General features: G+C 57.9%; 1 protein-coding gene across 2 annotated transcripts in view; it reads right to left on the bottom strand.

Annotated features, from left to right (window-relative positions):
- ADCY5 (adenylate cyclase 5) overlaps positions 1–15485 on the bottom strand; it is a 146385-nt gene that overhangs the window by 45150 nt on the left and 85750 nt on the right. For both annotated transcript variants that reach the window (XM_037051467.1, XM_037051465.1), the window contains exons 3-4: positions 12683–12804; positions 177–288 (exon numbers count right to left, since the gene is read on the bottom strand). In XM_037051467.1, coding sequence (XP_036907362.1) covers positions 177–288; positions 12683–12804 — 234 coding nt within the window. The remainder of the gene's footprint in view (positions 1–176; positions 289–12682; positions 12805–15485) is intronic.

Below are 15485 nucleotides of genomic sequence, written 5' to 3'. Positions count from 1 at the left end.
CCACCAGTCCCCAGTGGCAGGCTCTGCCCCGCAGGGGATGCCCTGGCACAGCGCCTGTCCCTGGGGTTCATCGGGTCCCTGACCATGGCATCCTCCCTCAGGCAGCCCAGATCCGGCCACCCTGCTGGCCCTGGCTCGGGCACTGGGTGCCTGAGGGCATGGCCAGGGTGACTCACCGCAGCCAGCTTGTCGAAGCGGGCGAAGAGCTCGTTGAGGGTCATGACCAGCTCTTGGGCGGTGCACTGCGATGCCAGGCTGGTGAAGCCCTCGATGTCAGCAAACAGGATGCTGGGGACACAGGTGGAGGAAGACCCCATTGAGGGTGGAAGGTCAGAGGGATGCAGCCAGGCTCGCCCTTGGCCTTAGGAGGGCTGCCAACCAGCACGAGTCCCGGGAAGCTCCACACGGCTGCTGGGAAGGGCACAGAGGCCCCGGCCTTGGAGCCCCGAGAAGGCGGCCCTCGCCCTGCTGACACCTCCAGTCCTTCTTTCTGTATTCTCGCTGCCACCCAGGGGGACGGGGTTGGGGGCCGGGGCACAGGAGGTCTGGGAGGGTGTGCCTGCCTGAGCTTACTACAGACAGAGGCCCGGCCTCCAATTCTCCAGCACCCCCTGGGTCAGCCTGTGCTTGACCCCAGAGTTGCTCCCCTCAAGGTGGCTGGGCCTGAGGATGGGAGCCTTTGATTCCTCTATTCTGGAGAGTGTTTCAGGACCTAAAGGCAGCCTGGCTTCATACACAAGGGGATCTCTGTCCCAAAGAAATCCTCTAGAAGAGGCAGACTAAAGGAGGCCCAGGGCAGAGAGAGAGAGGAAGACACAGCCGAGAAGCACCTCTGGAAGGCCCCCAACTTGCCCTATCAGCTCCTTTGGTCTCACTCCTAAGCACCCATCAGCTGCACCAGCTGGTCCCTACGTTGCACCCTGTGGATCTTTTATGTTTCTGAAGATCTTGTTTCCAAGATTGAACCATCTTCCTTTTGTTTCATAACAGACACCCTGAGGTGAGACCCCACGGCCAGAATGTGTAAGAGCCCCTAGCATTTCCTCCTTGAAGCGGACACAAAAATGTCTGGACTCTCCTATACTGAGGTGCGGCCCGGAGCTCCAGGGCTGGCCGTGTCCCTCTCACAGAAGAAGCCGGAGGCAGCGGCGCACTCAGCCCCCCACCCCCAGCAGCGGCCAGGGCTCCTTCCACCACGCCTCGGGCTCCTGAGGCTCCAGGGCTGACAGTCCCACTTTAAAGTGACAATGTAGAACTAAACATATTTTGTCACTTTGTTCTGAAAATGTGTGGGCGTATTAAGCATGTCTTTTTATTCTGATGTTCGACATCTGGGGCCTTGCTCACCCCGGGGAGCCTGTCTCTCCCAGGCTAGGCAGTCCCTAGAGGCATCAACAACTCACCTCACAGTCTAGAGTCCCGCCCCCCTCCCCCCCCCCCCCCGCGCAGGCTCTCACACCAGGGTCACTGGTCCACTGCCCTAATCACCCAGGGACAGGTGCCAGCAAGCCCAGGACAGTCCTAAGCCTGCTAAGCGTGTCTCACCTGCTCCTTCCCCCAATAAAGGCTCTTGCCCACCTTCTGCCCCTCACTCTGCCTCCTGCCTACCCCTGATGCTTCCCGGCCTGGCCGCCCACAGCGCACTGGCCCTCACGTCTTCCTAATTGTAACAGACCATCTTTCCGATGGAAATCATCTCCTGGACTCACCACACCTGAATGACAAAACCTACATTCTAAAACAGTTGGACCCTGTTCTGAGCACTTCATGTTAGCTCATTTAAGCCTCACAACCACCCTGAGGCTAGTCCCCTGCTCTTCCAGATGAGACAACTGAGGCACAGAGAGGTTGAGTCACCTGCCCAAAGCCACACAGGCAAACTCACGCCAGAACCCAGGAGTTCAACCAATAAATATTATGCCGCCTGTTGGCCTACAGTCATCTTAAGTGAATAGAGTAATACTTCTATGCTCTGGCACTGTATCTGAGGCTGATGGAGGCAAGGGACACGTGGGCTGCTGCAGGTAGGCGAGTGCAGGACTCCGCCAGGAGGGTAAGTGCTCAGCCGCTGCTTGCCAGCTCACAGGCAGGGACTTGGGGACAGGCTGGGCCGCAGGGGAGTGACCCCTGCCAGGGAATGCACCCGGGGAATTTGTCTCTAGCCTGGGTCAGCGAGAGAACTGCAGGGGGAAAGCCAAAGAGAGTGAGGAAATGCAGGGATGTGACAAGAGAGGAGACAAATGAGGGGAAAGAAGAAAGGTGGGGAGCGGGAGGAACAGAGAAGAGACACCGTCCCTTCGGGCCACAGGACTCTCTCTGGACATCAGAGGAGCCGCTCCCAGCCAGGCCCCCTGCTCAGAAGATGAAAGGCAGCCGTGAGTCACCACAAAGCTTTGATGCCTGGTGTCTGACAGGCAGAGGGCTCAGTGCCTGCCCCGGGAGTCTCCCAGCCTCCTGCACTCTGGGTGCGAGAGGAGTGAGTGAGGAGCTCCCGCCAGGCACCCCTGACCCCTTGCTGCAATGCTGACCTGGGCTCCCTAAGTGTGGCCCCCATCCTGGCTCCTGCCCCACTCCCAGGAGGAAAGAAAAGTCTCTCCTAGCCTATGAAAAGCGCCGTTACATAGTTGTTCTGGAAATCTCTAACTCTCAGGAAAGCAAAGCCAAGTCAAGCTGAGGGGCAAAATTGGCTGCTCCAGGGTCAAGGAGCACAGCCAGCTGATCTCACTGTCTCAAAGGCAAAGCCAGTGACACCAGGATCAGCAGCGGCTCCACTCGGGGCCCCAGGCTGGCAAGATCCCAGAAGGGAGGGGATAAGTCTCCAGACTTGGCAGAGGCAGGAGAAGAATGGCCACGGGCCGCTCTGGGAAGTGAGGGGCGAATGGGTGTGAGCCACGGGGCACCCGTCCAAGCTCACCTAGCCGCTCGGGCAGGACCGGTGGGCGCCTGCCCGCCCCACAGGGACGGGGACAGGCCTGGACTATTCTCCACAGGTGGCCTCGCTGGGCCACAGAGTGCACTCTTCCCCGATAGAGCTCTCATCCGGCTGGGCTGGCGGTTTTCAGAGCCGGTGCCGGTCGGACCCTCTGGGGGCTTTTACAAGGAGTGGTCCAGAGCCCCACCCCCAGAGAGTCCAACGTAGCTGGCCGGGGGGCGGGGTTCTGCCGTCGATTGCTTTTGGCTGTTTTATTGTAAGCATCCCGGGGACGCTGACGTGCAGCCAGGGTTGAGAACCACTGCACTAGTTCACACGGCACCTCGTCAAGGTGGCTTCCGGCACCTGTGGGAACCCAGCCCCGCCCAGCTGTACCCCTCCACGCCCTGCACCCATCACCATTTAATATGCCATGTATGTCGCTGTGGTTATCTATCATTATGCCCCTGTCTGTCTCTCCCTATTAGAATGTGAACTCCCATAAGGGGGCAGTTTGGTCTGTTCTATTAACTGCTATATCCCAGCGCAATGCCTGGCACAGAGAGTAAATGTCCAATAAAATTTACAGCTGAGTGACTGACTGAGGACAGGTCTTGTCTACTTGTCTTCTTCTCTATCTGTCTCCACCCCCCCCATCACATATACTACCCCCCCTCACCTAGCACAACATCCAGAACACAGCAAGTGCCTGGGTGCCGGGTCCCTAGGCCTGCCGGAACAAAGGACCACACACTGGGTGGCTGAAAACGAGAGTCATTCCCTCCCAGTTCTGGCACCAGAAGTCGGAACCAAGGTGTCCGCAGGGCCACGCCCCTCTGAGACTCTGGGTGGAACCCTCCCTTGCCTCTTCCCGGTGGCGGCTGGCTTGGCACCTTGGCTTGCAGCTGCTTCACCCTAATCTCGGCCTCTGTCATCACATGGCATCCTTCCCGTGTCTCTCTCGTCACAGGGCATTTTCCTCTCTGTATCAGGACCAGTCACATTGGATTAGGGGCCCACCCTTGTCCAGCATGACCCCCTCTTAACTCGACTTCATCTGCAAAGACACCATTTCCAAATAAGGTCACATTCACAGATACCAGGATTAGAAAGAACCTCAACATATCATTTAGAGGGACAAAATTCAACCTACAATAGTGCCTCATATATTTTGGCTGAATGGAAGGGAATGTGCATAGTTTCAAAGCAACTAAGAAGCATAACCAGAACTCCAGTAGCTCTTGCTTCTACCCCGGTGGGCCTCTTGGAGCCCCAAGCATGTCACCTAAGACGTGGGCCCGCAGAGCCCAGGCCAGCACCCAGGAGACGCTCCGCAGTGTTCACGCAGCAAACGGTGGGATGGCGACAGAGGCCACAGGCGGCTTCCTGGTTCTGTGCCAAGAGAGAGATGAGGGGAACGTGGGTGTGGGAGGGCCTCCAGGCAGCTTAGAAAGCCTGACCCGTCCTCCAGGCTCCTGGGATTTACTCTTCCATGGCCCCCACCAGGGACCTGCAATAGCTACAGAGGAACCAGGGAGGGGCAGGCTGCTGTGGCTCCCTTCCTTCGGGTGGTAGGACAGAGCAAGCAGCCAGTCAGGGAGGAGGGGGCTCAGATCAGGGCTTCTAACCTGCATGGAGGCTTGGACAGGGCCCTGGAGAGCCCAGCTCTGAACCCCTGCAGCCTCTCCTACACGTTTATGGAAATGCTGCCACCTCCACATTTCCCCACCTCCCGTCGGAGGCAGGCGGCACTTCTCTGCTGTCCTAGAGAGGATTCTGCTCAGTGACTGTCACCCCTGGAGGCTCCGGTTTTACAAGGTTTACCCAAAGGCAGACTGGCTGTCCCGCTGGCCAACATTTCGTGGTCTGCTCCGTGGTGATTCTGAAGGCCTTTGTACAACCAGTCTGGGGCCCAGACATGCTGTAAGGTGCTAATTCATGGATTGGCTCCCACTTGAGAGCTCCTGTTGGGAAGGGGGCCGGGCCCTAAACGGCGACCGCACAGGAGCCAGCAGGCCCACTCTGGCTGTGCGCACCTCCCTAATCGCCTGCCATCCATCACGCGTGGCTGCCTGCATCCCACTCCAGAGGCAAGAGTGGACGGGCACTCCATCCCCATTACCACGCTAGGCCCCTCAGCTATCTGCCAAAGCTTCGGCTCAGCTTTGCCCCTGTTCCCGTGCGAAAGCCACATGGAGCAGCATTTCTGAACACCCAGGGGTGAGTTCGCCTAGTGGTCGGGCAGCCGGCATTGCTGAGGACCTGCTCCTCTGACCTCCTGCATCCCCCGGCATCCCTCAGAGAGGGAACTCGAGAAATGCCAAGAGCCAACCTTCTGTCAAGGTGGGCCTCGGAGGAGCCAGGGCCTGGGGAAACAGAGGTCATAGGGGGAGTAAGAAGGAGGAATGGCAAGGTCTCAGCCCAGCTCCCAGGACGTTGGGCCCAGCAGGAGCTAAAGAAGGTCTTGGGGCCCTGGCTGGTGTAGCTCAGTGGATTGAGCGCGGGCCTGCAAACCACACGATCGCGGTTCGATTCCCAGTCAGGGCACATGCCTGGGTTGCAGGCCAGTTCCCAGCAGGGGACTCATGAGAGGCAACTGTACATTGATATTTTTCTCCTTTTCTCCTTTCCTTCCTCTCTAAAAGATAAATAAATAAAATCTTAAAAAAAGAAAAGATAAATAAATAAAATCTTTAAAAAAAGAAAAAGAAGGTCTTGGGAAGCGGGGCAGGAAGTGCCCTGGAGGCCCTCCTAATGCAGCCTGGGGAGGCCCAGCTGTAGGCCAAGGGTCTGCTCTGCACCAAGAGGGCTGCCCGCTCCGGTGTGCCCTCCATCTGTTCCAAACCACACAACCTGGGGAGCCTCTTGGGTCTATCCATTGCCCTGTAAGATAAAGGAGGAGCGATAGTCACTCACATGTACTAGGCGGGCAGCACAATCAGGTGTGGGCTTATCAGTACCTGGCTCAGAATGGCCACCCATGACTGGGTGTTTTCCAAGGGGTGGTGGAAAAATGACCACAGTGAAGCATGTGAACTAGGAGCAGCCACAGACCCGTCTGAGGACAAAGCTGGGACAGGCAAAGGGGGACAGCCAATGAGAGGATGCTAAACACTGATGTCAGCCCAGCCTCCTCCAACAGGGAGAATCTGCCCTGAGCCGGCCATGCCCTCTCCACTCCCACAGATGGGACACCCTCCTTCAGAAGGTGGCTTGACCATCAGGGCCCAGCCCAGGGTGTCTGGGGCTAATGTACGTCCTGAAACTGGTGCCGCCAGCCTCTGTGCCTCCTGGAGACCCCGTTCTACCCCGACCCCTCCGTCTTGTTTCTGAACATAAACCCTGCCCCCACCGCCCAGCCAATGCACCGCCCTACAGACTGGCTATTACAGAGTGTGGCCAGGGCTGGGGAAGGGCTTCTCAAAGGAGAAACCCGGTAAGGGAGAAGGGCACCGCACCGAGGCCGAGCAGCTATCCGGGCCTCGTGGGGCTGAGAGTATGTGCCTCTCAGGGTTTTTTGGTCTATGCTGCTCTTATTTTCCAATGTTTCTATGAAAATCATAAACCCTTTATGTAATATAATAAAAACGTTTGTTTTTAAAAGGTTAGCAACAAATCACATTCTTCCCCTAAGGCCCAACTGCACCTCTCCCATGTTCACGATGTTTTCTTCCATCCACCCGGCCCGGACTAACCCTTCCTACGTCTGAATTCTTAGTAGGATCTGAGCCATGAATCTCAGTTGGTTCCAGTGGCTTCAAAGACAAAGCCTGACACAGTCAGTGGGTCAGCGCCTCTTTGCCCTGACTCTTCCTCTCGTCCTATCTCCTGGGGCCTCTGCGCTGACTGAGGGGAGGCCACACAGTAAGTCCTTGCTGGCGGCTGGCTCCGTTGCCTGCTGTCCCCACTGCGTGTGGCAGGACCCGCGCAGGTTTGCTGTCAGGGCCCAAGCCCAGGTAAGGACAGGAAGAAATTGGGAAACTTGTGCACGGTTGGTAAGAAGGTGAAATGGCAAATCACCATGGAAAAGAAAACATTATGGGGCTTCTTTAAAAAACTTTTTTAAGTTACCACTGATGTAGCGATTTCAATTCTCTATGTGTACCTGAGAGAACCGAAAAACAGGGACTCGAAGAGACGTCTATACACCCACACTCGTGGAGCGTTACCGGTAAGAGTCAGAGGGGGAAGCAGCCCAGCTGCCCATCGATCCACGTGTGGCTGAGCACAATGTGATATTTACACACAGTGGAATATGATTCGGCCTTAAAGGAACATCTGACACATGCTCCAACATGGATGAACTCCAAAGCTGACACTACATCAACAGTGAAAAGCCAGACACCAACGGGTGGGCACCGTGCGACTCTGTGTGTGAGAGGCGGCGACCGGAGCCTGGACGCGGACCAGACGCAGAGCCGACGGAGGGCAACGCCCACGGCTGCGGGCGCTGTGAATGTGCTCAACGCTGTGGAACCGCACACTTCAGGTGGTTAAAATGCAAACTGTGCGTCATGTCTCTTTTACCACAAGTAAAATAATTGTTTAATTGTAATCAATTAGAAGACCCAACCCCAGTGCTACCCATCTCCCCCAAACGGGGCCAGCCGCGAGCTCAGGCCTCGGCCCGCAGCACCCAGCGCCGCCCACTGGTGGGCGCCGCGAGTTCCCTAAGGGGCAAGCGTGGCGTCTTTTCCATCTACTCCTAGTCACGCTTGGCACACGGAGCATCTCAGTAAGTGCCTGTGGAATGAATGATAATATAAAGGCCACTTATATCTATAATTGGTATGGGTACAGAGTTGAGAATACTTTTCTTAATATCAGGTTGGAGACAGGAATGCTTGACGGACCACGCCTCCCGTGGCCGGAGGGCCAGGGCAGGGGGCAAGCAGGCCCCTCTCTGCCCAAAGGGTGTGTGACCCACTCCGGGCTAACTGTGAGTACCACGGACACGGTGGCGAGGTCATTATAATTCAGAACCACGAGGTAGCTGAGCCAGACGGCGGAGCGACCTGGGGATGCAGCCAAGTCCTTGAAGGAGACAGGAGAGGAGATAATAACCTTACACGGGGGAGGTCTGGGGGAGACTGGGAAGGGGGGAGGGGAGGAGTGCGGGCAGGGCAGCGCTGCCTAAACCTTGCCACAGCCTTGCATATAGTGAAGGGAGGTAACTCATTTCCACACCTGGGCCAACAGCCCCTCTGCTGGCCCCTGGCTCCAGCCCCACAGGGCTCCCGCGTCCCTGAGAAATGAGCCTCTGATTCAAGCCAATGTGCCCAGTCTCCACCCCTGTGGTCCCCACAATGCAGCCCAACAAGGAACAAGTTTGCTCAGCAGAGGACAGGGCCCTCCCCACCACCCACAACCTTTAAAATCTTAAGGAGTCTGGCACCGGGACAGGCCAACCAGCTGCAGGGCCAACCTCACTCAGCAGAGACCCCTATGGAGGGGAGAAGCCTTCTGCACCCTCTCAAGCCTTCTCGGCCCCTGAGACCTTTGGGGTACAGGGTTACCTGACCCTGATGCTTGCCCGAGAGCCTGCTCCACCTCCATGGGGCAAACAGTCTGCAGCCACCTCCCGGAACAGGAGCCTTGCCGAGGCTTTGCACACTCTACCTCATCCATCCCTCTCCCAGCACCCCTGCAGGGAGCCCTGGGGGAGGGGGTGGGAGTGGGGGCCCAGCTCATAGGCTCTGCCCTCCCTAACCTTTATCACAGCTACAGCAGAACAATGGAGCAGTGAGTTGTGTGGCATCTATTCCACAGCCTCGCAGAAAGCAGGCTCAGCCCACTCCTCATGGGATGCATTCCCAACTAACCAATCTGTTGTTTGGCATGTGTCTGCACAAACAGAAGGTGAGCTTCCCAGTGTCAGGGACAGTGTCCCCCTTCACCCCCTTCCTTGAACTAAATGCCTGTGAGCTAGAGGTCCCCACTAAGGGAGGCAGAGACAAAACACCTGCTGAGTGGAGGAATGGGGAGACACCACTACTCCCATGGCACAACGGGGGAGGGTCTGAAGCTCAGATTAGGGGACTTGCCCAAGTTCCCAGAGCTACCAAAGTGGCAGAGGAGGGTGTGACCCAGTCTGCTCAACACAGAACCCTGGTGTCACCTGGATTCTTGCTGCGTCTGCACCTTTACTGTGGCCCATGGGGACGAGCCTCCTCCTGAGTTGGGGCTTCTTTGGCTGGCCCCTTTCCCCAACCCCAGTATCCCTCCTGCCAGGCAGAGCCTTGGGAGCCCCCACGCCGGAGCGACCTCTGCTGGCATGTGCTAGGCTATTGTCCCAGGAATGGGAACAGCATGGCCCGCCTCTGACCCTGCCACTGCCGGCCACAGGAGGGGCAGATAGCTGGATGGGCAGGAGAAAGGCGGGTAGAGGCGAGAGGGCTCTCAGCCTCAGGTCTAACATCCCAGCAGTGGGCCTCAGTCCCAGCTGACCTGTCCAGCCAGAGGGGCTGAAACATGTCCGTCTGTCACCGCACATCAGATGGGGCATGGGCAGGGCCCCTGGGGCTCCTTGGCCTCTGGCCTGCCTCATCCCACGACTGGTGGTGGATCAGCCCCGGGAACTGCCGCACAGACACCTTCCTCAGGGCCAGCGAGGGCGAGGCCACAGAGAGTCGAGGCGCCTGTCTGTCACCCTACTCCTCCCTAACGCTGCCCTCCCCAGGAGTCGCTTCCGCTTCCATAGATCCAGTCCCAGTCTGTCACACCCGGGGCAGATTTATTTTTTTTGTGGCCTTGCTCTCTGTGGGGTAGAGAACAGCATGTCATCACCCTCCCTAAATATTACTGTTCTGCAGAGATTTGATGAATGTGACTCACCCCCCTCCACTCTCCAGCTAGAGAATTCCCAGGCTTCCTTCGCTGATAGGAGAGTGATAACAATCACAACGACAGCAACCACAGTAATGGTTGCTCCCGATTACGGCACACTGCTCTGAGCCAGGAGCTGTGCTAAGCACCGTCCTCGCAATATTTCATTGACTCTTCACCCCACTATTTTGCAGGTACCCTTCCTGTCTATCACGTAGAGGAGGAAACTGAGGATTGGGGGGCTCCATGCCTACTGCTTGCCCCGGTCACACAGCCAGGAAACACTGGCATGCCTTGCAGGGCTGCCCAACCCAGGGCCCCGGGCCTAACCACTGTGCTCCTGCCCCGGCTCCCAAGTGTGTTTCCACACTGTGCTGCTACTCAATGCCCAGCCCGAGCCAGACTGGAACGAGCAACGCGCCCCACCCAGAGCTGCTGCATCCAGCTCGGCTGGTGGAAGAGGGGAGGGGCCCAGCAGCGTATCTGCGTGATTGCTCACAACTGGCCTCTGATGTGCACCCGCCACCTCCAGCCTGGCACTTTCAGAGTCAGAATTATGTCTGTCCCCCGGAAAATGATGGCATCTAGGTTTCTGTCTCCTTTCATCTCTTTCCTGATTGCTGTCCTTTGTCCTGAGCACGTCCGAGAACAGCGATACCTGCACTGGGGCTGGGGTCCCCCCAGCAGTGGGCCTCTCCTTGTGATGGTGCAGAGGCCTGAGTCAGGCCTCTGACCGGACCCTGTGGCTGGAGCGCCCGAGAGCCAGCCGCCCTGGGCTAGGAATAAGACGGCAGCTGCTGTGTGGAGAGAGGGCAAGGGAGGGGGCAGAGAGCAGAGGAGGCCAGATGGGCCGGATGTGCTAACCGCGCCAGGCTGAGAAGCTGTGCCCTGAATGGTGGACTGTTTCTGAGGGGTGACTTTCCGGGACTTCTTTGGCGTTCCACTGTATCTGTCAATGAAATCCGTTGAAAGCTCTGCTGTGCTAACAGCCCTCAAGGAAAGCTCCTCTCATCCATGCACTGCCTAGAACGAAGGCAGGGCCGGCAGGGCGGTGGAGGTGGGACAGAGAACATTCCAGAAGGCGGGAGCTCAGGGCTTCGGATGTGCGGGACTGCTTGGCAGGTCATTTTTCCCACCTGAGTCTGGGGTTTGCTTCTTACATGTCAGAAGGCAGAGTCCTCCAGATCTGGGGGCTGCCATCAGACCCGAAAGCCCCAGGTGGGTCCTCAGCCACACGCCCCCCGCCCCCCACCAGGCACACACGCAGGCCAGAAGCCAAACCTCTCTCCTCTGCGTCTCTTTTTGGCCTGGGGGTCCCCCAGGACTCTTTCCTCCACAATCTCATGTGAACTCCTTCCTCCTGGGTGTGTAAAAACACCTGGGCAGTGGTCAGGCCGTGGGAAAGCCCTGGCATCCAGAAGCTTCTGGGGACAATTCCCTCACTTGCCCAGCTATGGATCTTAGACACATTAATCTCTGTGCCTCAGCTTCCTCACCCGTAACATGGAGATAATAGTAGCACCATCCCCTTCTATTTGTTGTTGGGACTCGTGAATATACGAAAGTACTTAGAATAGTGTGTGGGTTACAGAAATTTCTCTCCACATACCAACTGTCGTTAGTGATTACTCCACTGTGAGAGGACAGAGGCTGGCGTGAGGAGGAGAGGAAACCATCGGTGGGAGCTCCCTACCAAGGTCCGGGCCCCCTTCCCTATCTGGGCTCAGCAGCTGAGCCTGCAGCCCCTGGGACGCCTTCTGGGCACGAGACCTGGCCGGGGGCAGGCTTCCTCCTGCTGCTTTCTGCATGGCCCCTGCCTGACAGTGGAGTGGGGGCGGGCCCCAGGGGGGTTGGATGCCCCTTAAACTGGGGACAAAAGTGTTGTGCAGGCACATTTTCTCCAGGAAGCTTGGAGTCTGTGTGAAGAGCTGGACAGAGGACACACGTGCAGAACTGACTGCTGGATTCCAGGGTGCACTTGGGGACAAGGCGGTTCTGCCTGCCCTGCACGAAGACACAGCACCCTTGTGGCCACCGTGGCAGCCACCAGCCTCACTGTGGGTGGATGTGCATCTGTGTGTGTGTGTGATTTTCGTTCCTCCACTTAATCCCATTCAGCCCAAGCCTCCAAAGGGCTCTCTCTCTATACCAACATAAGAGGACTTTTGGGTCCTAGAAAAACCTGCCCAGGGAAAAAGGAACTCTCTCGAAGGCAAACCGCAGCTCCTTTTCTGGGCATATGGGAGGATTAGCGGGCCCTGCGGATGAAGGCCACTGCAGCGCTTCATGTCCCCGTGGAACTCACAGGCAGATTTTGCACTCTATTAATCTACATCTGTTTGCACATCTCTGTTGTCAGCAGCATCTGTCTAGTGAAGCAGCAGACATGCAATGAAAGGAGTGTGGGCTTTAGGGGGTGACCTGGGTGTCCCCCACCCCTGGCTGAGTGACCTTGGCCAAAGGTCTCGGGCACTCTGAGCTCAGTCTCTGGAGCAGGGGTGCTGATAAGGGTCCCCACCTCACAGAGCTGTCAGGAGGATTAGCAATCAGGCAGAGAGTGCTGGTCCAGTGCCTGACATACACTGGCTTAGAAGCTGTGGCAGCCGCTGGGGGGCTGATGGAGACTGAGATGATGGTGGGGACGTGCGGGTCCCAGGTACTTTCCAGCTCCCATGTTAGGCTAGCTGCTCCCCCAGCAGCTGGTGGTGCGGCTTTCTCCCTTCTCTTCCTTCTCCCCCTCCTCTCCCTGTGACCTTGTCTCCTCCTTCTCCCCCAATAACATTCACTTTAACAGACCCAGAGGGGTGCCCCACACAACACACAGGTTGAAGCCAGCAGCCCACCCTGCTGGGCTGCGCCCCCTTGAGGGAAGGGAGTGAGAAGGTCCATCGTCCCCTTCAGGGCTCTGTCATCCACCCTGCCCGTGCCCCTCAGCCTCACTCCTACCTCACGTTGTCATGTTTCTGGATGTAAATCTTGTGGAACATCATATCCTCCTGCTTGGCGTTGATGTCTGCTTTCATCTCCATGGCAACATGACGGGGAAGGACAGACAGCAGGAGCCTCTCCTGGGGAAGGAAGCAGATGCTTTCGTCACAGCTCCTTCCACCTTTCGGGCAGTCCCCTCTCCTCTCCAGGTCGAGTCCTTCACACCTGTGAGCACCTGCAGGAAAACCTCTCAGACTGTCCTCAGATTTGTGGGGCTAATTCCCGTGTTTGTTTCGAGGGGTGGAGTCATGCTCCCAGGGTGGCCTGGCCCCCTCTCCCTGGGACACCTCCTGGTCCTCGGCACACATGGGGACAAGTACTCCTGGTGGCCCTGTAGCGCTGAGCACCTGGGTTACAGTTATGCATGTCACCTGAGACTGTGTGAGCTCGGGCAACTCACTGAAGTTCCCGGAGCCCCAGCCAGGTCCCTCCCCTGCAAATAGGGATGGGGCTGCTGAGGGCATTAGATGGGGTCCATTCGATCAGTTACCAAATATTTGTTGAGCATCTGCCATGTTTCAGGCAACCTGCTGGCTGCCAGGGGTTCTCATGGAGAACTGGCCAGGCAAGGTTTCTCCTTCCCAAAGCTTGCAGCCCTGGGGGGGTCATGGGGCCCGAGGGGGGCACTGGGCTGGAGTACCTGACCTCAGCTGGGGAGAAGTGGGGGGGTAAGAAAAGGCTTCATGGAGACCATAAAAATGAGGTGAGGAGGGGCAATGGCCCGGGAGAGAGGGAAAGCGTGCTGACTTTGAGGGACACGCTAACTCCTGTGAGGAGGAGGTGGCGGAGAAGCAGGGAGAGGGCCAGAGCCACACGGTGGACGGGGAGAGCCACGGTGGCCTGTGCAGGGCTGGACCTTGCCTCTGATCTGTGTTGTCTCACTGGCCGGCCCGCTCAGAGAGGCACCGCTGCTTCCGGAGCGGTGGTCCACCCCCGCACGCTCCACAGCCCACCGCCACCGCGCCAGGAGTGCTCTTGGAAATCTCATCTTGAGCCTCGCCCTCCAGCCTGCAGCCCTCCACGCGCTCCTGTCCCTTGGCTTCCGCGGTGATGGCCCTAAGACTCAACTCCAGCTCCTGGGTCTTTTCTGGCTCCGCCCCATGGCCCCAGGTGAAACTTGTCAACCCCTCTGTCCTGCTCGCTCCTGCCCTGGGGGCGAGGTTTCCACCAGCACCTCTGTGGTCACCGCACCTCCCGGCTCCCATCCAGGCTGACAGCCTGGTGTCTGGTCACCGTGACCCACACTCTAAACCAGACTCACCTCCCCTGGTTTTCACTCCCCAGTGCTCTTCTTCTCAAGCTCCCTGCCCTCGCCCGGGATGCCCCCAGTCTCCTGATCCCCGAGGTCCAGACCCTGCCCGTGTAAATGGCTCTGTCTCTCGGAACTTTCTCTCTGAGACGCAGCCGTGCCCCGCAGCCACAGACCCTGGCTAGCATTGACTGGGTCCTGCTGGTTTGGACGTGAGCTCCTGGACTTGCTCCTTCTGCTCTGCATCTGCCTCCACCATCACACCTTGTTCTCACCCAACAGTGGGACTCTGGCCACACTGTCTGGCCCGACAGCCGCCTCAGCCCTCCACCCTGCCTGTCCGGCCCCAGTCTCTCCAGGACCCAGCCTTACCCATGTCATCCCCCCTCTCCAAACCTCCAAAGCTTCCATGCCACATCCCATGTGGATCCTTCTGGGCCCACTGAACCTGCTCCCGTCTTCCACTGCAACCCAGTGTCCTCCCTTCCCCCTCCACCCCTCCATCTCCACTTCTGTGATTGGTCTGCGCCCTGATGCACCCCTACCAACCCAGATCCAGCTGCCACCCCCCCTTCTGGGGGGTCTTCTCCATCACCCCATCCTCAGGTCTGGACCTCCTCAGGTCCAGCCTAGACGATGGGGCAGCCTCACTCTAGTTTCTCCGTCTCCAAGCTTGCTTCCTTTGATCCAGCCTCTACTATAAGCTGATGAGTGATCTTTCTAAAACATACACCAGACCACACTGCTGGCCTGAGTAAGACCCTTCTGTGTCTCTGGAAGCTTCCAGGGCCAGCCCGAGCCCCAGCCTGGCCTGGAGGTTCCCATGATCTGGCCCCTCTGTGCTCCCCACCCTGCACCCTCTGAACTGAAGTCTGCACTCTGCTCCAGATAAAGTGAACGGTGGGAGGCATCTCAAGCGTCTGGTAGTTTTTCCTTGCCTTTGCACACAAGCTCCTCAGCTAGGGCAACCACCCTCACCCTAACCCTCCCTGAGGCTCACCATCCCTGACCACTCCATACTTCCATGGTCTATTAACGTGTCTCCTGTTGTGCGAGCAATGAGACAGCTCCCTGGGACGGGAGCAGTGCCCTGTCCAGCTCCACGGCCGGCAGCTACGTGCTAGGCAGACACTGGTGAGCTGGTGAGGGCTGCTGCTCTCTGCGGGGCAGCCTAGCCCCTCCCGGGCATCAGAGAGCATGGCTGTTGAAGGCAGTCTTGTATTTACTGAGTTCTCAGTAAACAGTTACTGGTGACAGAAACACAAGCCAAAAGACAATTCTGTGACTGGGAGAAAGTGTGCTACAGACTGCGTAGATTCACGAGACCTCTCTACATCTGTAACTGCGTCTGAGGCTGAGGCCCGGGAGGAGTGCACGGAGGGTAGCCCGCGGGTAATTCCGAGGCCTCTCACCATGTAGCACCTGGAGCTCCCCCCTTCCTTGGGGGGCAGGGCGAGGCCCGAGAGCTGCTGGGGTCTGGCTGGGTGAGCAGAGCCTGTCCCCACTCAGCAC

The sequence above is a fragment of the Sturnira hondurensis genome, unplaced genomic scaffold (assembly GCF_014824575.4).
Source record: "Sturnira hondurensis isolate 20B ecotype Veracruz unplaced genomic scaffold, ASM1482457v3 Scaffold0007222, whole genome shotgun sequence".
Taxonomy (NCBI): domain Eukaryota; kingdom Metazoa; phylum Chordata; class Mammalia; order Chiroptera; family Phyllostomidae; genus Sturnira; species Sturnira hondurensis.
Note: the sequence above shows the minus strand (reverse complement) of the source record. Positions and strands in the feature narration are given on the sequence as shown.